General features: G+C 61.0%; 3 protein-coding genes across 11 annotated transcripts; 1 reads left to right on the top strand and 2 right to left on the bottom strand.

Annotated features, from left to right (window-relative positions):
- The first annotated feature begins 702 nt into the window (after positions 1-702).
- LRRC55 (leucine rich repeat containing 55) lies at positions 703-4,774 on the top strand. 2 transcript variants are annotated; one of them, XM_040701769.2, is made up of 4 exons: positions 703-890; positions 1,388-2,307; positions 2,381-2,616; positions 3,146-4,774. In XM_040701769.2, exons 2-3 carry the CDS (start codon positions 1,656-1,658, stop codon positions 2,614-2,616), a joined length of 888 nt encoding a protein of 295 aa, XP_040557703.1. In that variant the 5' UTR covers positions 703-890; positions 1,388-1,655; the 3' UTR covers positions 3,146-4,774. The 2 variants fall into 2 exon arrangements, with proteins under 2 accessions (XP_040557703.1, XP_003641426.3); XM_003641378.6 differs by having other exon boundaries at positions 3,086-4,774.
- Positions 4,775-7,975: 3,201 nt separating this feature from the next.
- On the bottom strand, positions 7,976-9,410 carry APLNR (apelin receptor). The gene has a single exon (XM_001232340.7). The coding sequence runs from the start codon at positions 9,341-9,343 to the stop codon at positions 8,231-8,233; it is 1,113 nt and encodes a 370-aa protein (XP_001232341.2). The 5' UTR covers positions 9,344-9,410; the 3' UTR covers positions 7,976-8,230.
- Positions 9,411-12,476: 3,066 nt separating this feature from the next.
- TNKS1BP1 (tankyrase 1 binding protein 1) lies at positions 12,477-23,343 on the bottom strand. 8 transcript variants are annotated; one of them, XR_006939444.1, is made up of 13 exons: positions 23,290-23,315; positions 22,474-22,578; positions 21,791-21,922; positions 21,034-21,679; positions 20,192-20,264; positions 18,063-19,319; positions 15,483-17,602; positions 14,617-14,944; positions 14,259-14,391; positions 13,994-14,155; positions 13,658-13,824; positions 12,961-13,035; positions 12,477-12,819 (listed from the first exon to the last, which is right to left on the bottom strand). XR_006939444.1 is itself a non-coding variant. In XM_040701758.2 (13 exons), the coding sequence occupies exons 3-12, from the start codon at positions 21,873-21,875 to the stop codon at positions 12,975-12,977; spliced, it is 5,010 nt and encodes a 1,669-aa protein (XP_040557692.1). In that variant the 5' UTR covers positions 21,876-21,922; positions 22,474-22,578; positions 23,300-23,343; the 3' UTR covers positions 12,477-12,819; positions 12,961-12,974. The 8 variants fall into 8 exon arrangements, 7 of the variants coding, with proteins under 7 accessions (XP_040557692.1, XP_040557690.1, XP_421067.4 ...); XM_040701758.2 differs by having other exon boundaries at positions 14,016-14,155; positions 23,300-23,343; XM_040701756.2 differs by having other exon boundaries at positions 14,016-14,155; positions 22,841-23,315.
- Between the last annotated feature and the right edge of the window lie 632 nt (positions 23,344-23,975).

Here is a 23,975-nt window from a genome sequence, read left to right as displayed (position 1 = left end):
GCGGCTCTGTGAGAACTGTAGGAGAAAACTGAAAGAAATGGGGAAGGCACACAAGCAAGCTAGATTTTGAAAGTGCCTCCTTTACTAAATGTCATAGCCATGTTGTTGCAATGTTTCCAGAGCGCTTATTTATTTATTTATTTGTTTATTTATTTATTTATTCCTGAAAGAGCTATTTGCATTTAAAGAGGCTGACTGCAAGAGTGGGGGGGGGGGGAACACAAAATGCCATATGAAATGAGCAGAGTAACAGTTTTTAAATGGGAACGCAGCCCTTCCATCACCCCTCCAGAGGCCGCCAGGTCTCTGCAGCCTGGGTTCATTGGGGTGAAGGCAGCTGGGTGAAATCACTCCTAATTTGCTCTCATTTTCTCTTCTGCTGACGCGTATTTTGCTTCTGTTTTGAGACCTGGGAAGCCCTGGTTCACCCCATCCTACAGGGGTGCTCCCCGGGGCTGGGGGTGCGAGAAGGGTGGCTGGGGACTGGCTGGGGTCAGTGCGTGGCCAGGTGCCACCTGCCATCCCTCATCCCACACCGTCGTCCCGAGCAGGGTGTCCCCATCGCAGGGGCTTTGCTCCCCTCTGCCGTCTCCATCGCTCTGCAGCTCCGCATCCTGCTCTCCTGTTGCTCAGAGATGTGGAGGCAGTTGCTAAGAGACACCGAAACGTCAGTATCTGGCCCTCAAGGAAAAAAAAAAAAATAGAGAAAGAGAGAGACAAGGGAGGACGAGGAGGAGGAGGGGAGGAAGGAGGTGGGGAAAGACCTGCTCTGATTGCCAGGCTCGGCAGCAGCCTTGGCTGCAGAAGCCGCTCGCCCAACTTGACGGACCCCCGTCTCACATCCCAAGCCCAGAGGCTGCTGAGCTGAGCCCCTCTTGTCTCCAGGCAGCGTGAGTACCCGGGGACCCCGCTGTCCCTCAGCGCTATTAGAGGGATTGGCGGTCGTGGCAGGGAAGGAGGGCAGCAGGGGCGGTGGTTTCCCGTGCACAATGGGTGAGATGGGGAAAGAATGGAGCTGGGGAGGGCACGGGCGCGCTGGGTGAGGGAGGAAGGAGCTAAGATGGCCAGGCAGTGGGGGCAGAGCAGGCCGGCTGTGGGGCCGCCGAGGTGAGGGATGCTGTGTGCTGGGAGGGGGCTATCCCTGCGGGGGCCGGCAAAGAAGGCATCCCTGGCAGCAGGCAGAGCGTTGACGGTGGGGACCCCCGTGGCTCTGCTAGGACAAGCCAAGCTGAGTCGGTGGGGCCTGGCCCTCTGTTTGGCTAACAGCATGGGGGCTGGACAAGGAGGGGTATGGGTCCATGGGGATGGTGTGGACGCCCCGTTAGCTGCACAGCTCCCAGCAGGGCTTGCTGCTAGCCTGGGTTTCTCTCACCCCTGTTTTCTGCAGGCAGCTGCAAGCAGCCCACACCGGCCCCGTGGGGAGGCTCAGTGGGCCCCGAATGTCTGTGGGATGCCCTAAGCATCGCTTTGCTAGCTCAGAGCCTGGGTGCAGTCCTAAGTGCTTCCTCCACCGCTGCCAGTAGACTTTGTTGGGTGACCCTTTCCCCGGCCGGGACGGCCACCACGCTGTGATGGGCAGAGGATGCTGTGGCGGTGCAGCCGGCGGGCTGTCCCCGCACTGAGGCCTGCTGGCATGGCACGCTGCAGGCTCTGAGATGGGCCCGGGGGCAGGCCGCCGGCCCGCCATGCTGCTGGGCCCGTGGCTGGTGGCGGTGGTGGCGGTGGTGGCGGTGGTGGCGGCGGGTGCCGGGGCGGGCTGCCCGGTGTTGTGCACGTGCCGCGGGCAGGCGGTGGACTGCAGCGGGCAGCGGCTCTTCTCGGTGCCCGCCGAGCTGCCCTTAGACACCGGCAACCTCAGCCTGGCCCACAACCGCATCGCCAGCATCCCGCTGGGCTACCTGGCCTGCTACGCCCAGCTGCGCGTCCTCGACCTGCGCAACAACTCGCTGGCCGCCCTGCCCGCCAGGCTGTTCCTGGGCGCCCGCCGCCTCACCCACCTGGACCTCAGCTACAACAACTTCAGCCTGGTGACGGCCGACATGTTCCTGGAGGCCAGCGAGCTGCTGCGCCTCGACCTCAGCCACAACCCCTGGCTGTGCACGGTGCACCCCAGGGCCTTCCGCGGGCTGGCGCAGCTGCGGGAGCTGGACCTCAGCTACGGGGGGCTGTCGGCCCTCAGCCTGGACGCGTTGGAGGGGCTGACGGGGTTGGTGACCCTCCGGATCGGCGGCAACCCCTGGGTGTGCGGCTGCGCAATGGAGCCCTTCCTCAAGTGGCTGAGGAGCCGCATCCAGCTCTGCACGTCAGGTAGGTGGCCCCGACATCGCCTCCGCGTCCCCACTGACGGCGTTGCCGACCGCTAACGTGGCTCTCCCGGCAGATTCGCAGCTGGCCAAGTGCCAGGCTCCCCCCGAGGTGAAGGAGGTGCCCCTCTTCTCGCTGACGGAGGAGAGCTTCAAGGCGTGCCACCTCACCCTGACGCTGGACGACTATCTCTTCATCGCCTTCGTGGGTTTCGTGGTCTCCATCGCGTCGGTGGCCACCAACTTCCTGCTGGGCATCACGGCCAACTGCTGTCACCGCTGGAGCAAAGCCAGCGAGGACGAGGAGGTTTAGGTACGGCCGGGGAGGCTGGGACGGGGGCTCACCCCTCTGCCCCCAGCCAACCTGGCCTCCCCTGCTCCCCGCCCCAGCCCCACTGCCTGGCGGGGACACTGTGCCTTGTCCTTGTCCCCTCCCGCTGTCCCCTGTGCCTGGTTGTTGTGGGGCGACGGGGGAGCGCTTCCTCTTCTTTTGCCCCAAAATGGGGGATTTTCACTCTGGCTGGTGCGCCCCAGGAACACCGTCACCGCCACGAAGACGGGCTGAGCTTGGAGCTCCAGCTGCTGGGACGGTGGAGGTGGCAGCGGGGGGGGGACACAGGGGAGACCCCAGGCCAGGAACCGGGGGAGACAGGGCAGGGGCTGCAGCCGGAGCAAACCCCATGTGGGAAAGAACCCCAGAAGCAGCACGTGCCTTGGGGGATACTGGTGCCCACTGCCTGTGGAGAAAACCATGGAAATCGCCGCTTTCATCCCAAAAACAGCCCTGGTGGAGCAAGAGCCTGGCAGCCTCCAGTTCCCCAAACCCAGCCTGTTCTCTGCAGCTAAGGGCCAAGCCCAGGACATGGCGCTCATAGGGGACAGCCGCAGGTGCTGGTGACACTTGCCACAACTCGGACGTGCAGACGGCACCAGGGCCACATGCCTGCTGTTGGGACAAGCGCTTGAAGCCCCGTGAGCATCTCCTGGGCAGCTTTCACCAGCCACTTCCTGCTCCTTCCCCTTCTCCTCCCAAGTTTTGTACAGGTTTTGGGCCATACCTGGTGCCCAGCCTGGTCAGACAGCTTGGGGAACCATCGTTAGGAGGCAAAAGGAACTCCAAAGAAATGAAAAAAAGAAGACAAACCCACAAAGCCACCGGCCTCTCTGTCCAAGCAGGGTGACCGCTGCTCTCATGTGTGTTTCACGCTGTCTTCATGGCCATCCCTGCAGCACATAGGGCTGAGGACTGACACTTCCACTCCAGCTGTAAAACCCCCGTGGTCACGTAGCACTTTGCTGCCAAGAAACGTTTGCTCCCATCTTTGCCCTCCGGGGGACTCCGCTTGGGACAGCCTTCCCCCCCCCACCCCCCTTGCACCCTCCCTGGAGCCATCCTCCTGCCAGATGCATCCCAAAGAGGGGCCTTCCGTGAGCCATTCAGTTATCTCACTGTGTTTCCCATGTGTGTAGCTGGAGTGTAGATGTGCCACTTATAAACAAAGCGACCAAAACAAAACCAAAACAAAACCACAAGAAAAATGGGGGAAAATAAAGCAGCTTCTGGCCTGGTGACCCCACTCCCATGCTGAACCGGGAGCCCTGGCTGTAGCATGGAGAGAAGGCTGGGTGCACATCGCAGCAGTCCCTGTGCCATGGATCCATGGCCACAGGGAGGGTATGTTTCAGCTCCAGGCTGCACCCCACAAACCCCACGCCCGTAGGAGAGCAGAGCCCACCCGTGTTGTTTCCTGGGATAGGGGCACTTGGGATGCCTTTTTTCTTTATTTTCTTTCTTTTTTTTTTGCTAAGTCTTCTTTCCCCCCGCCAAAGCAGCCTCCTGAGACCATGGACAAAACGTGCATTTCCTCCGGCAGTTCCTGACCCTACTGTTGGGCGACAGAGGAGAAAGTGTAAATGCTAAGCTCCCAATATCCATGAATTCAACCAGACCCATTTTCTGCCTTTCTGAAGCAAAAGGGCCTACCCTCGCACTTCACCTTCCTGCTCGGGGTGGGCAGGGGACCGAGGATGTCGAGTATCTGCCACTTCTGTCCCACAGCAGCCGGTGCAGGTGCCCGGCCCGGGGTGCTGGGTCCCCACACCACTGCCTCTGTGTCATGGCCGCGTCCTGTCCTGCAGCTTGAGGAGTGCAGGGCCTGTGGGCAGCCGCCGGCCTCCTCCTGTCCTCTTCTTCCCTCATCCCTTCCCATTCCCTCTTCCCTTCTCTTCCCTTCTCTCTTTTCCTCTCCTCTTTCTATCCCGTTCTCTTTCCCCCTTTCCCCTCTCCTCCCCCTTTCCCCACGCTATGCCGAGCACTGCCAGACGGGGAAGGAGAAGGGGGAAACGCCGAGTTTGAGCCACCCCCAGACTTTGTACAGAGCACATTTTATAAACGTGTACTTTTGTAACAGTGAGCACTTTTTCAGAGCTGAACCTCAACAATAAAGAGCACCAGTGCAGCCTGAGTCAGGGCCGGGGTGGGCCCATGGGCGTGTGGTGGAGGGGACGTGCAGGGCCAGCCGGGAAGGAGGTGGAAAACAACCTGCAGAAGGCATCAGCCATGTTTTCCCTCCCTACACTTCCTGTTATTCCTCCGGCAGCACCTCCCGGCGTGCAGGGCCCAGCTGCCAGTGCTCAGGTCACCGCGGTGTCACCCGGCTCCCCAGGACAGCCGGGCCCCTTAGATGGGGACCACAGGGCTGTTCCTACGTGCTGGGGCCCAAAGGTCGGACAGCAGCTGTGCCACGTCCTGTCGGCACACATGGCTCTGGGGACAGCACTGCTGGATGGTGGCAGCCCCAGTGCTGGCATACCTTCCCCACTGCCCACCCCAGGGCTATGCGTCTGGCAGGGGGTGACTCTGGACAGGGCCACCCTATGTGCCGGGGACTGGCAGCACCCAGCTCAGCCACTGCGGGGTGCCGGGTGCTCCCCTGTGGGCCCTCCTGTTCTCTTGTGCCCAGCCAAACCTGCCACTAGTATCACCTGCCAACCAGCCGCTGCCCAGCTATCCTTCCATCCACACCTCCAGTTCCCCTGCCCGTGTACCCACCTCCCTGTCCCTCCTTCCATCCATCTGTCCCTCCCTCCACTCATCCATCCATCTCTACAGCCATCTGTTTGTCCATCCTTGCATCACTCCCTACACTTCTCCCCTCCCCCTATCGATGAATCCGTCTTTCCAACTCTCCCATTTCAACCTATTTCCACTCCTTCAAACTCATCCCCCCATTATTTCTAAAATATGCCCTTCCAAAGCCCGTAGATCTTCCCAAGCTCTTTTTTCTCCTAACACAGACCCCAGAGGGCACAAATTTTGGGTAGTGGCTTGCAACGTTATGTGGTAGGGACAAAACAGGCCAAACAATGACCAAAATTTCCCCCTTGCTGTCTCCTCTAGGGCAGAGCAGAGGAAAGCAGACATTTCTCACCTGATAGTTATTTTCTTGGCTATTTCTAAGTTGCGAGGTCTGTTGAAACCTCCTCTGCTTTGTGAGTAAGCGCACTTCTGACAAATCCACGTTTCCAGCACAAATTGGGGCTGCCCCCACCCCACCGTGGTGCTGGGCCCCCCACCTGGGGCTGCAGGCAAAGCAGGATCCCCTCTGTTCCACCGTTTGCTTTGGGGAGGAAAGCGTGAAAGCGTCACCAAGGAGGTGACTTCAAAGACAAAGCAGGACACCTGGGGACATTGGCCAGCTTAGCACGCTGTGAGATTATTTTTGCACCCCCGGCGGGACGTGGGGCTGAGCCTCCCAGTTAGAATGAGCTGAGAGGCTCCTGGGGCTGCTGTCCCCACCCCCTCCCATCCCTACTGCTTAATCCATCAGCCCTATATCACCGCTGCAGCCTCTGTGCACACATTTGGTTCAACCCCATGCGGAATAACCTTTTTGCCAAAGCCTCATCCGCACCGTGCATGCCTTGGGGTCAAGCAGCCCCCCATGCCAGCACCTCCACTGCAGGAGTGGGCTGCAGCAAGTCACAGCATCGCTTTTTGGGGTGTGCATCTGACCCAAATCCACTCCACTCCCTGGCACTTCCAAAGAATGCTCCTGGCTGCAGAGGGATCCAGCAGGAGCTCCCATCCCCCTCACTGCATGTCCCTCCATCCCCCTCTATCTTCCCTCCTCATCTTTCCTACACTGCCTTTCCCCAGCACTGCTGCAGGAAGGCAACACCTTCCTTATCTCCTTCCGACGGTTGGTCCGAACCCGCTGCCCCTTCCCCCTCTCCGGCCTTGTTTTTCTGAAGTGTCCCTGCATTTCCCCCCAGAGACTCCTCAACTGAACATTTCCCTCCTCCAAGGGAAAGGGAAATCTCCAAAAGCCGGATAGAAAGTCTGCAGTTCCCGTCTCCACTGGCAGGATGCCCTGCATCCATTTCCGCACCCGGACACCCTGCCCGGGAGGAAGCTGCCCCTGCTGGGCTCCAAAATGGGTTCCCAGTGACCCCCTTCCCTGCCAGTTTATTTAGGGCTGGTGACTGGAGTGAGGGATGGATGGATGGATGGATGGATGGATGGGTGGGTGGGTGGGTGGGTGGATGTGTGGAGGGATGGAGGGATGGGGGGTTGGGGAGGTGGAGGGATGGATGGGTAGATGGAGGGAGAGAGGAAGGGAGGGAGGAAGGGAAGGGTGGATGAGCAGGAACCAGGGATCTCTTTTTCTTGCTTTTTCCAAAAAAAGTGAGGCTGAAAGAAATCTTGAATGTAAACACACTTCTCCCCCAAATTTTCCTTTAGGCTGTGGCCTCAGATGCTGCATTTCTACCACCCCAATACCCCTGGCTATAAGCCCAAGAGAGAAACCAAGGGGAAACCCCAAACAGCCCCAGTCAGGGTTCAGAGAGCCGCCATAGACTGTCCTCTTGGCTTGTACCCACTTTGCACTTTGCTGAGACAAAGGGTCTTCCCCAAGGGGGAATACGGGTGGCTGGGCTGGAGCCCAAAATGATGCTGTGGCAATGGGAAGGTCAACACAACCCCCCAGCCCCACTGTTAAACAACGGGAAGCTCCACAAGGAACCCAGTAATGATCCTGCATCCTTTCCAAGTGGGAACAAAAGCTGAGGAGACAGGATAGTTAATCGTGAGTAAATGAAGGATGCAAATAGCAAATAGGGTGAAGATTTATTTAAAGCGAAGGCTCAGGAAGCGTCTGGGGCTGGAGATGGAAATGAGAGGAGCGTGTTTTGGTGGCTCATCAAAATCCCAGGCTATCGTGGGCCATTGTCCTGCCTGGCGCCAGGGGAGGGTGAGGAAGAACAGGGCTGGGGATAGGGAAGGTGCAGGCCCATGGCAGCCCCATGCCCATGCTGAGCTCGGGGCAGTGGTGGCCGGGCTGGGGCAATGCCCCCTGGCTCTGTGGGCATCGCAGCCCTAGGGTGAGTCACCCAGGGTGGATCTGGCCTCAGATAAGGGTAAAAACCTGAAAAAGGGATTTGGTAGGAAAGGACCTGATGCAATCAGGAGCTCAGTGAGCTCCCACTCTGTGAGCAGGGCAATCTGGAGAGGTGGGGACTTCATCTGGTGTTCCCCTGGGTTCTGAGGTGCACAGAAATGCTGGTATGTGTGCGCACACCCCCCAGCCCTCCCCGGATCAGTATACTCCCACCCCTCTCCGTCACCCTCCCCTCCCCCCCAGGAACCACACACACCCTACTCCTTTTTGTTTTTTGTAACCAAAATTCATTTATTTGTCAGAAATCCCACAGCTTGGCCGTGCCCCTGCCCAAAGCCCCCAGGGGACGAGGGGAGCCCACCCAGCCCGTGCTTCAGTTTCCCCCCACACCTCCCGCAAGCAGGGACAGGCCTCCCCAAAGCAAGCCAGGCTCTGGGGCACAGAGGGGAGGGGAGGGGGGGTCCCTATGTATGCAGGGGCCGCCCCCAAGGAGACCAGCTCGGGGGGCTGCCGGGGAGGGGGGGTTTAGGTGCGGAAGAGCGTCTCCTGGGTGGCAGGGTCCAGCTTGCCCCCCATAGCCAGGGCCCCCTTGCCTCCAGGAGGGTGGCTGTGCCCCGAGGAGAAGCTGCCCGAGCGCTCAGCCCCGGGCCCGGGGGGATGGCAGCAGAGCAGCGCGGCGCAGGCACGGCGGAAATGGGGGTCAAAGAAGGCGTAGAGGAAGGGGTTGAGGCAGCTGTTGATGTAGGCGATGCCAGTGCAGTAGGGATGGAAGTTGTTGAGGAAGTTGTACAGGCTGCAGGACCAGGGCAGCGCCTCCAGTTCCATCAGGATGTAGAGGGTCTTGACCAGGTGGAAGGGCAGCCAGCAGCCGCCGAACGCGGCCACCAGCACGGCGATGATGGTCAGCAGCCGCTTGCGCTTGCGGGGCCCCTCTGCCCGCTCCCGGCGAAAGTGGGTGGCCACGGTGCGGGCGATGAAGAAGTAGCAGGTCAGCATGACGGCGAAGGGGGCCACGAAGCCCAGCAGCGTGGAGGAGAGCCCCAACCCCACCTCCCAGGCAGCCTCGGTCCCCAGCGCAGCCAGGCCCCCGTAGTCCATGTAGCAGGTGACTTTGGTGTCCCCCCCCAGCGTGGCCGCCTGCCGCAGCACCAGGGCCGGCAGGGCCAGCAGGGCCGCCAGCACCCACAGGGCCACGGTGGCCAGCAGCCCGCTCACCCGTGAGCGCAGCTTGGCCGTGGCCAGCGGCCGCACGATGGCCAGGTAGCGGTCGAAGCTGAGCCCCGTCAGGCAGAAGACGCTGGCGTACATGTTGACGAAGACCAGGTAGCTGCTGACCTTGCAGGTGGCCGTGCCGAAGGGCCAGTGGTAGCCCAGCCAGGCGTAGGCGGCCCACAGCGGCAGCGTGACCACGAAGGTGAGGTCGGCGGCGGCCAGGTTGGCGATGAAGGTGTCGGCTGAGCGCCGCCGCTCCCGCCCGCCCCTGAAGATGGTCCAGAGCACCAGGCCGTTGCCCGCCGTGCCCAGCAGGAAGACCAGCAGGTAGATGGTGGGCAGCAGGGCCAGCGACAGGCCCCACTCCTCATACCCGCAATCGGTCTCGTTGTCCCCTTCGGTGTAGGTGTACGCCGTCTCCTCCATGCCGCCAGCCGGGCACGGTGCAGCTCAGCTCATCCCCAGGCTCACCGCCGACCTCCTCCGGCCCTCTGAGCCCAGCCCAGCGAATCCCACCGCGTTACCTCCCCTTCCTCCCCGCCCTCCGCCCCCCTCCTCCTCAGTAGGATGGACAGGATGGGGGGAGCCCCGTGGGAAATTTCACAGCTCCCCCCCCGCCTCCCATCTGGCTCTCACCCAGGTGTCAACACATCAGCCCAACAGATAACCCCAGTCCTCCCCGCACCCGGGCTCGGTGCTGCAGCCCCACAGCCAGGCGTGGGTCTGCCGCCCTGCAGGGACCTGGAAATTGGATTTCACATTTGGCATTTTGCACTGGGGCTGCTGCACCTGGGATGGCTGCGTTTTGCATTTGTGACTTTGCACTTGGGACCTGGCACTTGATGCTTCGCACTCGGGATCTTGCATTTTGCGTTTGAGCTTTGGCGTTTTGCAGTCATGCGTGGCACAGAGGGGGCCCAAATTGCCAGGGCCACACGCTGAGCACAGCGTGCCCGGGAGCCCGTTGTGCGCTGACACCTTCCCGTGAGAGAACAAAGCTGGAAAGTCACCTCCAAAGAAAGAACCGCTGGGAGGGAGCGGGAGGAAGGCACTGCCGGGCTGCAAGGCAGCGCTGAGGCTCTGCTCTCACGATCTCAGCTTTTGGTTGGGAAGCTGCTGAAGGGATGCCAAGGTCTGTGGCTGATAAGCTGCCAGCCTCCGCTGGGCTGAGAGAGGCAAAGGGCTGGAGCTCAGAGCCTGTAAAACAGAGCCACGACGTGCCTTTCACCCTTGGAACCGATGAATGGACAGAGGGATCCATCCGCGCAGCCAAAAGTAGAGGCAGAGTCATTGGGCTGCTGAAACACAGGGCAGCCCCGAGGGGGTCTCTGAAATGAGGGAAGAAAGGACCAAAATCTGGCTCAGCCCTGTGAAAACAAACGGGGCACAATCAGGCTGGAGAGGGAGATAATGAATAATGAAATATTCCAATTACCTGGGACAGAGTCAGCGTCGGAAGCCAAAGTTAACCCTGTGAGGTAGGGAGGTCGCAGCACTGCTAAAGCCAGCGGTGCTTGGAGGAATTAGAGACAAAGATGTTAAAACTCAGTGCATAAGTGTGATGGCTGCTAACTCAGGTTAAAGTAATAAGGGTTTTTTTTTTCCTTGGAGGAGAAGAGACAGAACTGCACAAAACCCAAAGGCAGATAAAGCTGTTAGTTAAGACAGACAATAAATTGAATAAAAGAGGGAAATTAAAAAAAAATGCTAATTAGACCCTTGGTATTGCCAGAAATTGCTACAAAGGGAGATGTTCCAGCGTGGGGAATGAGGATCACTATTAATAACGGTCCCCGCTATTTTTGGCTCCTGTGGGTAGCAGGGAACAGGTAACCCTTTCCAGCCTGCTGACGGCAACGCGTGCCCCAAAAGCAGCTGGGGATGAGGGTGGGGGGTGGGTGATGCCCCCACCGCACTCTGTGAGACAGCAGGAATGCAGCATATGGAGGCTCAGGGGGTTGCAGCAGCCACTGGATGCAGTCAGAGATAAGAGGCTGAGATTCCTCTGTAGCTTCAGTGGGGGGCGAAGCATCCGCCAGCCCCACCGCCCTGATAAGGCTCATCAGGAGATCTCAGATCAGCTAACAGCTCGGCGCCTTCCCAGGCACGCTGCGGGTACCCAGAGCTGTCCCTCTCACTATGGTTGGGGCACTGTCCCCGAGCAACGTGGGTCGTGCTTGTCCCAAAGCCCCCTGAATGCATGGCCAAAAGGGATGCGCTCTCAGTGCCCAAACTCCCTCTGCCAAGAAGGGCAGAGCTTAACCACCTCAACGTGGGATTTGGTTACTTCCTTTGAAGTCAGCTGGAGTTACTCATATCCTACCAGGGAAGAAACAACTCCTTGGTTCCATCTTTCCATCTGTCTCCCCCTCTTTCCGCTAGGCTCAGCTGAGAATAAACAGCTTGGAGTTCCCATCACAGGGCAGGGAAAGGGCTTGGGGCACAGCCAGGTGTTGGGATCTTGGGGGAGGACCGCAGGGGAAGCCAGCATTTGGTCGGTGATGCTGCCTGGATTGCTTCAGGAAGAAAGGAAAATCCCAGCCCTATGGCAGAACATGGGATCAGCCAGCTCAGCTCCAAGGTTGTCTGGAGTCTGGCACAGGCTTGCCCGGGGTTGCTCAGCTTGCCAGGAAGGTTTGGGGCCAGGAGCTGTCCCGACTCCTCCTGAGAGTAACCACAACACCCAGCACCAGCTCCCACATTAGGGAGGCGGACAGGGAAGAGGCAGAAGGACCTTGGGGCACAGTTTAGAGAAAGGGCGAGCACAGGAGGCAGGGATCATAGAATCATAGGATGGCCTGGGTTGAAAAGGACCACAATGATCATCTGGTTTCAACCCCCTGCTATGTGCAGGGTCGCCAACCACCAGATCAGGCTGCCCAGAGCCACATCCAGCCTGGCTTTGAATGCCTCCAGGGATGGGGCATCCACAGCCTCCTTGGGCAACCTGTTCCAGTGCGTCACCACCCTCTGCGTGAAAAACTTCCTCCTAATATCTAACCTAAACCTCCCCTGTCTTAGTTTAAAATAATATCTCATGTAAGCAAGTTCCAAGGCTTAGATATGCACTAAAACAGTAATACTTTTGGTATTTCTTTTCTTCCAGTCTGTTCTCTGTTAAAGGATTAGATACATGGGAGGGAATCTAGTTATTCGTTAATTGCTTCTGACAGCCAATAAAGCAAAGAGGGGCTAGTTTTCTTACTAAAGGGATGAGTGCGTGCACATCACCAGCGGGGTGGGTGCTGCAACTGCTGTGCACGAACACACCCAGGTTGGCCCTGTGCACAGTCCCCGTGTGCTTTTGCACTCCCCATGCATTTCTATTCTCCAGGCAGGCAGCAGGGACATGGGGACAGTGGACAAGGTGAGGGTGGCACCAGGCATCCCACAAGCACAATTGCAAGCTACCTATATTCCAGCTGTGGACAAAGGACAGAGAGCTCCTCCTGGTGGCAGTCCCTACACCAGGTTCCCCCAATGTTCCATGGGCACACCTCCTTTGGGGGGTAGGGGGACTTAGAACCAAGGATCTTACAGAAGAACCAAGACCCCGCCAAACCAACCAACAAAGTTTTATTGTCCTGTCAAGTGGCACCAAAATAATGACCTGCTGCTCTTTGTCTGGAGGGTGATAGGAGAGCAGGGGGAGGTCAGGGAAGGGAGGGGCCTTGCAGACCACCTCCCGCCCCCAGGGGACATGAGGAAGGGGGGGGGGGACGCAGAGGAAGAGAAACTTCGGGGAAACGGGAGTGGGGAGGGACGGGAGTGGGGAGGGAACCCTGCGAGCATCATACAAAGTGCATAGATGTGTGTGTGTGTCCTGCTAGAGGGAAGAGGGAGCCAGATCCTGGGGATGCCAGCCATCAGCCTCCTAGGGACATGCTGGCAGGAGAGCGAGCCTGAAAGAGACACGGGAAAGGAGAAGGTATGGTGAGGGCCAGGGAGGAAGCGCCAGCTCTGGGGGTGACCCAGAGCTGGAGGAACATCCCCTGATGCCCTCATCCCAGCTGTCCCTGCAGCATCACTCTGCTGGCACTCACCCCGTGAGATCAGCTCACGATTTCTTCTTTTTCAGCTTCAGCGCTTGCAGCCAGTGGGGTGGGGAGGCGTCCGACCTGTGCAGATCCAAACAGGCACTGGCACCACAGTGCCAAAACCCCCAGAAACACACCCACTGCCCCAAGGGCTTCTCCCAAAGCTCCGGGGGCTCAGATCCAGATCAAGCCGAGACGGTCCTCCTGGAGAGGGCTGCACTCCCCAAAGGGACCATCCAGCCCAAGACAGGCAAGGACAGTGGGAAGGGAACTGGGCTGCGGCTGAGTCAGCTGTGGCTTTAAGGGCTTCGGCCCAAGCACTGTTTAGGGTGGAGCAGCCCGGCTCTCCCAGGCAACAGGGCTTGGGAATGCTGGTCCCAGTAAGTCTCGCTTCCAGCTCCCAGCTCCAGCCCCAAGGTCCGGCCCAGCCTCCAGCCAACTGCCAGCACCAGAAATACCAGCCTGGAGCACATGGTTCCTCAGAGCCAGCAGCTGCAGGACTTGAGCACAGCTCCCAGTACTTCCAACCACCCCACCAACACTGCATCACTGCCCACAGAGCCTCTGAGACCCCCATTTTGCCCACTCCTTCACAACCCACAAGCACCACAATGTCCCCAGCACGTCCGTAGTCCCACACCAACACCTGACCCGGCATATCCACCCAGCATTATCACAACCGTCCCTTGAGCCCAGCACTCACCCTGAAGACTTCTCAGGCTTAGGGGGCAGCGCCAGAGGTTTCCCACTCAGGCCAGGGATCTTGCAGGACTTGGAGCGCTGCACATGGGGATCCTTGGTGGGGGTTGCCTTGCTGTCCACTGGCGATGCCCCTTCCTCGACAGAGCGGTTTCGGCCCCTCAGCTTGGCCTGGGAGGTGCAGTTACATGGGCATACAGTGCTCTCCTTCCCCCCCCCATCCTCAAATCCTTTCCACTGCATCCTCTCCCTCCTTCTCCATGCTGCCTGCCTTGGACTGTCCTTCAACCTGCCTGCTCCTCCCCACCCTTTAGAAATCACGTCCCTTCCATCTGCTTGCCTGGGGTTCCAGCAGGCCCTACCTTGAGGGCAGACGTGGTAAGGCCGGGGAAGAGTGGCACCTTGACACCCTTGCCCGACGGAGATGCTCGCACCCGCCGGCTCTTGGGTTCTTCTGCTGCCTCTTCATCGGAGGATGCTGCTGCGCGGGCTGGACGGGGCTCTGTGGGGGACAGTATCACTATGAGACATCTCTAAGAGCACACCACCCCACCCCACTATCCTACTGTTGTAGGATAGGATTGTACTGGCCTGAAGGCTCTCACCTGTGGAGTCCTGGAAGATCCAGCTGTCCCCCTCTGAAGTGGCCCCGGGGCGGAGAACAGGTGCCCGGTGCCTCCGTTTGCGGCCCAGGTTGGCCTTGCTGCGGTACATGGTACTGTCCAGAACTTCCGTGTCCTGCAAACCCAAGGGACGGCTCAGTGCCCAGCACAAGGGAGTTTCAGGGTCCCCTCTCCATCCACCCACACATCCATTCCACTGTTTTCTATGGATCCCTCATGGTGGCTGCCCTCCTATAGTATAGGGCGGCCTTGCATCTGCAGCCTCTCTCTGCATCCCCCTGACCACTGGGCTTCCTCAGGGCTGTAGAAGGGAGTCAGAAGCTCCGTCCTCCCCACTCACCTCGAGAAAGGTGAAATCTTGACCAGAGAGGTCCAGAAGTCCCTCGGGCTGTGAGGCACTCACAGAGAGCCTCTTTTCCTCCCAGCTCACTGGTGTCTTCCCATCTGGGCTGTCCAAAGGGGCCTCTTCGCTCTCTGTTTCTGGGGTCTCACCAGCAGCCTCTGCTGGCAGAGGGGCAGCAGCCAGTTCAGGCAGGTCCTGCTGCTCCATAGGGTCTGTTCTCGGGGTAGCGGATTCGCCCCAGATGGGCTCAGCAGCTGCAGGCTCGGCCACAGCATCATCACCCAGTGGTGGGCTGGATTCTGACAGATGGATGTTTTCAGGGTTTCTGGTGGGGAAGACAAGAGGACACAGTTCTTCCAGCCCCAGCTAAAGCAAGCCCTTCCCCAGCCCCAAATCTCTCCCAGTTTCTCTCCGTCAGCCCTCAGGGGAAACGAAGGCACAGGGAAGGCCAACACTGTTCCTGTGAATGTGGGTGAGTCAGAGACAGAACCCAGGTGTCTGGGATTCTCCCTCTCCTTTGAGATGTCAACTGCCAAAGGCCAAGTGAGATCCACACCAAGGGGGTGGCACTTCTGGAAAGTTCCCCTTAAGATTGGCAGGGAATCACCCCACAGCATGTGAACCAGGCTGGGGCCTTGTCCAGGCCAGCGGGAGTTTTGCCTTTTTCCTCCTGGCATCCTTACATTCTGGCAGCTTGTGGGAATTTTGGAAATCCCCAGCTCAAGCATGGCTGAAATTAGAGTATGGGGTTCCCCAGATCTTGGAAAGATAAAGACACAGGGCTCATTCTGCCAATTTCTCAGGAGGCCAAGGGAACACCAGCAGCTCCCAGACTCCACCCCCACCACCCATACCCTCCTTACCCGTCTGCGGAACCGCCATCACCTCCCAGGCTCTGCTCCCCAGCGCTGAAGTCCTGGCTCCTGGCAGCACAGCGGGCCCCAAAGGCACTGGCCCACTCTTGACGCCTGGCCTCAGCCTCACGCAGCTCCTCGCTCCAGCCAGCCTCCTCCAGGTCCTGGCTCCAGCCTGGTTCCTCCACCTTGGCCTGCTGGGGCTGGGCAGAGCTGCCCACAGCTGCCAGGCCCTCATCCCAGGCCATTTGGCTTGGTTCACCCTCATCAGCTTTACCAGTAATACCTGAGGTGCTGAAGGAGAGATCGCTGTGCCAGTCTCCCAGGGGCTGCCGGGGCTCCTGCGGGACCTCAGACCTCATTTTGTTTGCCCAGGACATCAGGCCGTCTGCTGACGCTGCAGTGCTGGAGGGATCTGACACTCGCTCTGTCCCAATGATGCCAAACTGATTTTGGTGTTCAGCTCCTCCAAGGTGCAGCTCTTCAGCCCAGTCCCTGGTGCCACTCTCTTGCTGGTCAGTGCTGCCCCAGCTAGACTCCTGGCCTGGGCGACTGGGGGCACACAAGCCAGGCAAGTCTTCTTTTCTGACACCAAAAGCATTAGCCAGTTGGGTTTGGCCAATGCTGCATTCACCAGCCCAGCTCAGCCTGCTAGAACTAAACTCTCCCTTTTCGGTGTTCATAGAGTCATAATCACTGGCCCAGACCGACCTGCTGGGGCCAAACTCCCTGTCCCGGCTCTCCATGTTCTTGGTGATGTATTCATCATCCCAGGCTGGTTTGTTGGATTTGAGCTCCCTGTCTTGGGTCTCCACATCTCTGGCGCTGTACTCACTGGCTTCAGCTGGTCTGTTGGGACTGAACTCCCTGTCCTGGCTCTCCATGTTCTTGGTGATGTATTCATCGGCACACGCTGGTCTGCTGGGGCTGAACTCCCTATCCTGGGTCTCCATGTCCCTGCTGCTGTACTCACTGTGCCAGGTGGGTCTGCTGGGATTGAACTCCCTGTCCTGGGTCTCCGCGTCACTGGTGCTGTATTCATTGGTGCAGGCTGGTCTGCTGGGACTGAACTCCCTGTCCTGGCTCTCCATGTCTCTGCTGCTGTACTCCCTGTGCCAGGTAGGTCTGCTGGTGCTGAACTCCCTGTCCTGGCTCTCCATATCACTGGTGCTGTGTTCTTCAGCACAGGCTGGCCTGCTGGGGCTGAACTCCCTGTCCTGGATCTCCATGTCCCTGCTGCTGTATTCGCTGGCCTCAGCCAGTCTGCTGGGGCTGAACTCTCTGTCTTGGCTCTCCATGTCTTGGGTGCTGTATTCACCAGACCAGGCTGGTCTGCTGGGGCTGAACTCCCTGTCCTGGCTCTCCATGTCTCTGGTGCTGTATTTGCTGTCCCAGGCCGACCTGCTGGAGCAAAACTCCTTGTCCAGGGTCCCAGCATCCCCAGTGCTGGATCTGCCAGCCCAGCCTAGAGTAAAATCCTTGTCCTTGGTCTCAGCATCCCTGCTACTGTATTTACTGGCCCAGTCCGGGGTGACCTCCCTGTCCTTGATGTCTGCATCACCGGTGCCATACTCACTAGACCACACAGGTGCAGCATCCCCACTGTGGGTCTCCAGGTCACCGGAGCCATACTTGCCAGCCCAGCCAGGCTGCCTGGAGCTCAGCTCTTTGTCCTGCTGCTGGCCATGTCCCACACTGTAGGGACTGCTCCATTCAGCCTTCCCAGAGCCAACCTCCTCTCTGCTGCCTGCACTGTCCAAGCCATACCCAGTGCCCCATGTGGGTTTGCTGAAGTCTTGATCCTGCAGGCAGCTTTCCCCGGCACCATGAGATTTGGACCAGTCACTGCTGCCAAGCCTCGTATCCCCCATCAGCTCTGTCCCTTTGTAATTGCTGCTCCAGTCCCTCTCAGCAGCACCAAAGGCTCTATCCTGCTGGTTCATATCACTGATGCCACAGCTGTTGTTCCTGCTTGAGTTGGTCCTGAACTTTTGATCTTGCTCCATCTCACCAGGCCAGTCCCCCTGTCTGGCCACAGCCTTATGGCTCCAGTCAAAAGCACCAGCCTGGTGGGATCTCCCAATGCCAAATTCACTGCACAGGTCCTTCCGTGACCAGCCAAGCAGGCCCTGGAGAAAGAGTCAAAGAGAGGAGAAAGGGTTAGAGAAACACCGCAGGGGATAGTCTGAAAAGGGCTGGGGGATATCCAAGGACACTCCTCTCCAAAGGAAGGCCAGGTCCCACTGCTCACCCCCCAACCTTGCGAGCTGCCTGTACTCACAGCCACTGTGCCTGCCCAGGGCCTTTCCCACCCCGTAGCACTCTGAGCCCTCCCCAGCTCATCCCGCAGCTCCAGGTTGGCCAGCAGCCTCCTGAGGATGGCCACGGTCCCCGACTCGCCAGCCATGGTTCTCCAGTGTGCACGCGGCTCCCAGCCCCACCCCAGTTCTCCCCGCAGGCACCACATGCTCCTGCTCAGCCTCCACCCAACTCGTCAGACAGCTCTGCTGCACCGAAAAGAGCGCAACCGCACCGCTGCACGCAACGTGCCGTTAACCCTTGGTGCCGCGGAGCCACGCACTCCCTCACCTCCTGCTCCTCAGTGTTCAGAGGGTCACGTCCTGATGCACGGGCCCTAGGTGATGCCAGCAGCTCGGTCAGCCAGCGCGGGTCGGTGTGGGCATCAGGACCCTTTGAGGAGCCTTCATCCTGGCCTGGCCCACCGAGGCCCTGCAGGCTTGCAGGAAAGTCGCCCGTTGGCTCGCAGGAGGCGTCAGCTTCGGTGGGAGCTGGATCTGGTGGGGCAGCCTTGACGGGGGGCTCAGGCTCAGCTGAGTCCAAGCTGGGCTCCACTATGTGGAGCTCGGTGCTGTCCAGCTCTGCCTCTCCTTCCTCCTCCTCCTCTTCCGAGCTCTCAGCCTCTTGCTGAGCCACAGGACCCCCCGGGCATGGAGCCCCCTCTGCTCCCCAGCTGCTGGTCACTGCAAGGCCAGGCCCATCTGTGTCCCCGCTGTCCCCATGGGATCCAGTGGCTGCACCCTCCCTGTCCGACTCATCCTCTTCAGACAGCCCCGAGTCAGCTGCCTCCTGGATGGGGGATCTGGGTGGGGATGGCAGCCCCCTCACCCCACGTGTGGGGAACGTCCACTCGAAGGACTGGGAAAGGCTCCAGCTGGACTCGCCACTCAGCAAGTGCTCTGCTGGCAGGTCCCCAGGCTGGGGCAGGGCACCCAGTGAGCCCCCCAGCAACCCCATGCCCTGCCCTTCACTGGGAGGGGGCCGCAGCACTCCCTCTGATGAGCGCCGCAGCCCTGAGTCTCTGTTTGAGGGAGGAAGGCTGAAATCGGGACCTTCAGGAGTCTGAGAGGACACAAGGGAGTCATCGGGACCCCCAGGGGAACCTGGAGGGCAAGAAGCTCTAGCAGGGAGCTCAGGGGGCGGGCTCGGGGGAGGCGAGGGCTCGGTGGCAGACTCAGGAGAGCCGGGGGGGCAGGTGGCTTTAGGGGATAGCTGGGATGTGCCCGGTGTAGAGGGGCTAGCAGGAGTGGGGGAGCCCTCGCTAGGGGTGTGTGGGGAGCCCGGGGAGTGGGAGGCACCAAGCCAGGGCTCAGCCACAGATGAAGGAGCACCTGGAGCCTGGATGGACGTGGCCAAGAGCTCCTCAGTCGGACGCTGAGCTGGAGATTCGGGGGATTCGGGGGCCATGGTTGGGGAGCCAGGGGCCAGCAGCTCTGGGGGGGCATCAGGGGAACCGGGGGCTGAGGCAGAAGGCTGGAAAGGAGCTCCTGGGGGTGGGCAAGCAGGGGGTCTTGGGGAGCCAGGGGGTCCAAGCTGGAGAGAGGAGAGCTGCAGGAAGAACAGGGAGGGGAGTCAAGTCACTCAAGGGGAACCTCCCAGGCATCACCCAGCCACAGCTCTCAGCCCCTCTCTGCCAGCAGAGCTCCAATGTATGGTGAAAGACATAGTCCCTAGTCCCCTCTCCCCTAAACCCCGTGGCCAAGATGTGCCTACACGTCCAGCCAGCACCAGAGCCGCTTCCTGTGTGACTCAGCCTCGGCAGCTCCCAGAAGTTCCCATTTCAGCTGCATGGCATTCAGGGCAGGCCAAGCAATGCCCAGAGCCCCACTCTGTCTCAGCAGCCCTGCTGGTGCCCACCAACCATCAATGTGCAGAGACAGACACGGAAAGGAAGAACTGAAGCAAGAAGAGATAAAAATACCACCACCCCAATCTTCCCCGCGTGGGCCTGCGCACCCTCAAGACACACCAGCATCACCCAGACAAGGGTGGGCCAAGCCCTGCCTAGAGCTGTTAAGGGTTAATTCTCCACAGCAGTCCTGCCACCTCTGGTGTCTCTGTCATCACTCCAGAGCATGGGAAGGGGGCATGGCAGGGAAGCTGAATAGGCCCGCCTACCACATACCTGCCCGGTCACCAAATCTCAGCAGGTGACTCACGGCTTCACCCTGTCCCCACCTTGGCACCAGGACTGAAACTCGCTTCTTGTTCCAAGAGCCCAGCCCAGCACCTGGGCACCCTGTGAGGGAGCTGGGGCTGCAGTGGAGTCACCCGCCTTCCCCAGAGCAGTTGGCACCCGAAGGAGAAAGGAGAGACACGCACCCCGCACAGAGGGAGCCCCGGAGGAGACAGGAGAGCCCCGAAGGAGAGAGCCCAGGAGTGGAGCGGCCGCGACGCAGGAGGGTGTGGCGAGAACTCACGTCAGGGGGAGATGGTGGCCTCCGGAGTCCACAGGGGTCCCCGGCACAGCTCGGGCCGGCTGGGGAGGAGCTGCTGCCAGAGAAAAACAGACAGGGGGGTAAACATGGTGTGCACCCCGTTCCTCCTCCCACAAGCACACACCTCCCAACCCCAAACCAGCCGGCTCTGGCCACAGAAGGATGTGGACAAAGACCACAACCAGCCCTTAACTCTCCGTAAGGGGCACTCGAAACATGCCCTGAATTATCAGGTAGGTTGGGATTGCAAAGGTAAATCAGCTACAACCCCTTTTCTGGAAAGTTTTTCATCCTTTGGAGCGCAAGTTTCTCACACTCTGGTTTAAAATAGCCCCTGCCCTGCTCCCAGAGGTGCCCAGCTTTAGGGAGCACAGCCAAGTGCTGGCTTCCAACCAGCCCATCCTGCAGCCAGGAGTCCCACAGATCTGAGGCCTCTGCTCTGGCATGGACTAGCAGGAAAAATATAGTGAGAGTGGGGAAAGGGGGAACATTTCCCAGGGGGCAGCAACCCCCCGTTATTCCCTGCTTGGACAGCGGAGTGCCGCCTGGCAGGGTTCCAGTCCCAAGCGGCTGCAAGCATGGAGGCAGTTCCCCATCTGGGCCAGCCCATTCTTGTGGTTTTAATAAACCACTAGGGCTGTCGTGGGTGACCAAGCCTTCCCACGAAGGCAGCTCAAGGCACTGTTGGTTAGGACGAACAGCGGCCTTGTACTGGCGACCAGACCTCAGGTCCCTTCCAGCTCCATTTACTTCCATCCCTAGAACTGCCCACTGATGCCTTCCCCACCATTCCCTGTCCCTGGGACCGATCCCCTGCCCCTCACCTCGTCTCAACCATCAGGCATCTGTCACCCCCTGTCCCCAGCTCTCCCTCAGCCTGCTGGAGCAGCTGGCGGGCTTCACCAGGGGAGTCTCCATCTGCCTCCCCACTAGGGCGTCTCCGGAAGGCGGTGAAGGTCTTGGAGCCAAAGCGAGAGGAAGAATCGGGGCAAAAGGGAGAGAGGCGGGCCCGGTCAGGGCTTCCCAGACCCTCCTTGCTGTCCATTTTGGCCAGAATCTCCTCCACGGTGGTGCCTGGAAATCGCTCCAGCTTGGTTGCCACAGGCACTGGTGTCACCTTAAAGGGAGCCGGACCTTTGCGGGAAGGTGTCGATGGGGCCAGGGGCACCTCATCACTGGGGGTCGAACACGAGTCTTCGGGAGTCAAAACTGGCGGGGATGGGAGCCCCTTCCCGTTGGGGGTCTCAGGTGACTTGATGGTGAAAGAGGGGCGTCTGAGGGCCGCCCCAGAGCCGCCCCCACTGTATGGCTGGGGTCCTGCCAGGCGGTTTATCTTCTCTGCTGAGGGCAGCTCAGGACGAGAGTGCCGCGGTGCTGGTGGGGGGTGAGGCAGGCAGGGTTTGGCAGGCACGGCCGGCTTGGGCAGCACACGGGGCTTGGGCCGGACAGGAGGCTTGGGGCGAGGGCTGCCTGTGGGAGAGAGACGAGGAGAAACACGGGGAGTTGGAGAAAAACAACAGCCCCTGGAGACGTCTTGCTCTGGGGTAAAAACACACGTGAACAGGTCTGGGGGATTCTCACCTTTCTCAGGGCTGCCAGCCGCCAGTCCTGCCCCCCCAGAGGCACAGGGCAATGGGGGGTGCAAGGACTGGGGCTGAGAGGCCATGGCGAAGCCGGAACTAACGCTCAGCAGACTCAGCGTGCAGTCAGCCCCTGCGGAAGAGAGAGGGGAGAACCGTCACGGAAAGACGTCAGTCCACCCCGTCCACCAGGATCCACCACCCCACTCACCCTCGTGCCCCCGGTCTCTGCTGTACCTGCAGCACGTTGCGCTGTGGTGCCGGCTTCCCGCTCGCTCATAGCGGCGCCGCACACCGTGCCAACCCACTATCTCACCGCCAAGCCTCCGTTCGGCCGTACCACCCTTTGTAAACTGCCCCAACCCGCCGGCAGCACCCGGACACGGTGCGCACCGTGCCGGTCCCTTGCACACCTCAGTAAACACGTGCACCGCAGCCCCGCTCACCTGGGCTGGCTTCCGTATGCAGTCAGCCTCCCAAAAGGCCGTGTCAGCCCCTCGCTCGCCCGCACCGACCCCGCGTCCAACACCTGGGCCAGCCCCCACCACCAGCTGCCCGTTCCCTCACGGAAGTCCTCCACACACCACGTCAGCCCTCGCCGCCCCGGTGTGCCAGCAGCAGCCCGCTCCCACGCCCCGATCCCCGGCCCCGTCGGACCCTACAGGGTCGCCCCCAAACCCTCACCTGCCCCGCAGCCGCCTCATGGCCGGGACGGGGGCTGGAGGGGCGCGGGCCGCGATCCCCAGGCCCGGTTTGGCGTCGCCGCACGGCTCCCGTGACTCACTGGCGCTGCGGGGACAGGAAAAACTCGCTCGTGCCTCCTCCTCCTCCTCCTCCTCCTCGCGGCCCTGCCCTGCCTTCCCCTCGCCTCCTCCCCGCTCCCTCCTTCCCACTCGCGGCGCGGGGTCCCCCTTCGGCCCCCCACCCCACCCCCTCCTTCGGCCCCCTCTCCCTCTGGACTCCCCGCCCCGGCCAAACAGCACCGGAGGGGGCACATCTGGAAGCCATCGCCCCCCCGCCCCTCCTCCCCCCGCCGAGGCTGTTTCCCAACCCCTTGGCAGCCCCGGGATGCTGACGAGGCCCCGCTCGGTGACGAGGCGAAGGGAAGCGGGGGGGGGGGGGTGGGGGGGTGGAACGGGGCTGGAAGGGGGAAGGGAGAGAGGGGTGCCCCCTCCCCCCTCCCATCCTCCGGGGCCTGCGCGCGTTGCCACGGTAACGCGGCCCCCGCTCGAGTGGCCGGGCGGGCCTGGGAGCGCTGCCATGGCAACGGAGCCCCCCGCTCGATTTACGAGGAGGGGCCGCGGGAAGGCCGAGGCGGCCGTTGTGCCCTCCGAAGCCCAAGCTTCGGCCCCGGCGGGCACGACGGCCTCGGCCGCCTCAAGGACCCCGAGCCCCACCGCTACCGGCGTCCTCGGAAAACCCCACCCAGGCGCCCCTCCCCCCCCCGCGGCTCCGGTACCGTACCCCGCGGAGCGCTCCCGCCGTGACCCCACGCCCTACCCGCGCTCACCCGCCGCGGCCGCTGCATATTCATGAGCGCTGGCCTCGCCCCCCTCCCCACCGACCGCGCCCCCCCACGGGCCGCGCCCACCCCACGTGGCCGAGCCGCCGCCTCCGCCGACCAGCGAGAGCGACGAACTAGAGCGGCGCCGCGTGGCACCTCCGCCTACCATAGAGCCGGGGGCTGCGCGGGCCCTCCGTGCGCCGCTGAGAGGTTGCTAGAGGGGACCCCCGGCTCGCGGCGCCCCCGGGGTGCGGCAGCCCCACAAATCCGCGCCGAGCTACGCCCTGGAGCGGGCAGCCGGGCCTCGTCCCCGTCTCCCCGAGCCCGTTCCCCCGCAGCGGTTGACTCGCGGCCAGGCCGCCGCGCCGGGGTCAGGCGGGAACGCTGACGGAACGGGGATCGGGGCCGCCTGCCCACCGCCTCCTGCTGACACCCCCAGCCACGGTGCGGCACTCCAGGGAGCGGAGAACATCCGCACGGCATCGGGATCGACCGCCGGGCCTCCATTAGGAGGCTGATGGAGCCGTAACAGGATTAGGGAGGCCGCAGGAGGGGCTCGGGCTGCTAATGGATGGGCTGCGAGTGAGCTCAGCCCCTGGCTGCGGTTCAAGGAGGACGAGGCGATGCCGGCAGAAAGGCGATGCCGGGAGAAAGGCGTCCCAGCACCGCGTGCCCTTGAGGA

The sequence above is a fragment of the Gallus gallus genome, chromosome 5 (genome assembly GCF_016699485.2).
Source record: "Gallus gallus isolate bGalGal1 chromosome 5, bGalGal1.mat.broiler.GRCg7b, whole genome shotgun sequence".
In the NCBI taxonomy this organism is placed as follows: Eukaryota; Metazoa; Chordata; class Aves; order Galliformes; family Phasianidae; genus Gallus; species Gallus gallus.
Note: the sequence above shows the minus strand (reverse complement) of the source record. Positions and strands in the feature narration are given on the sequence as shown.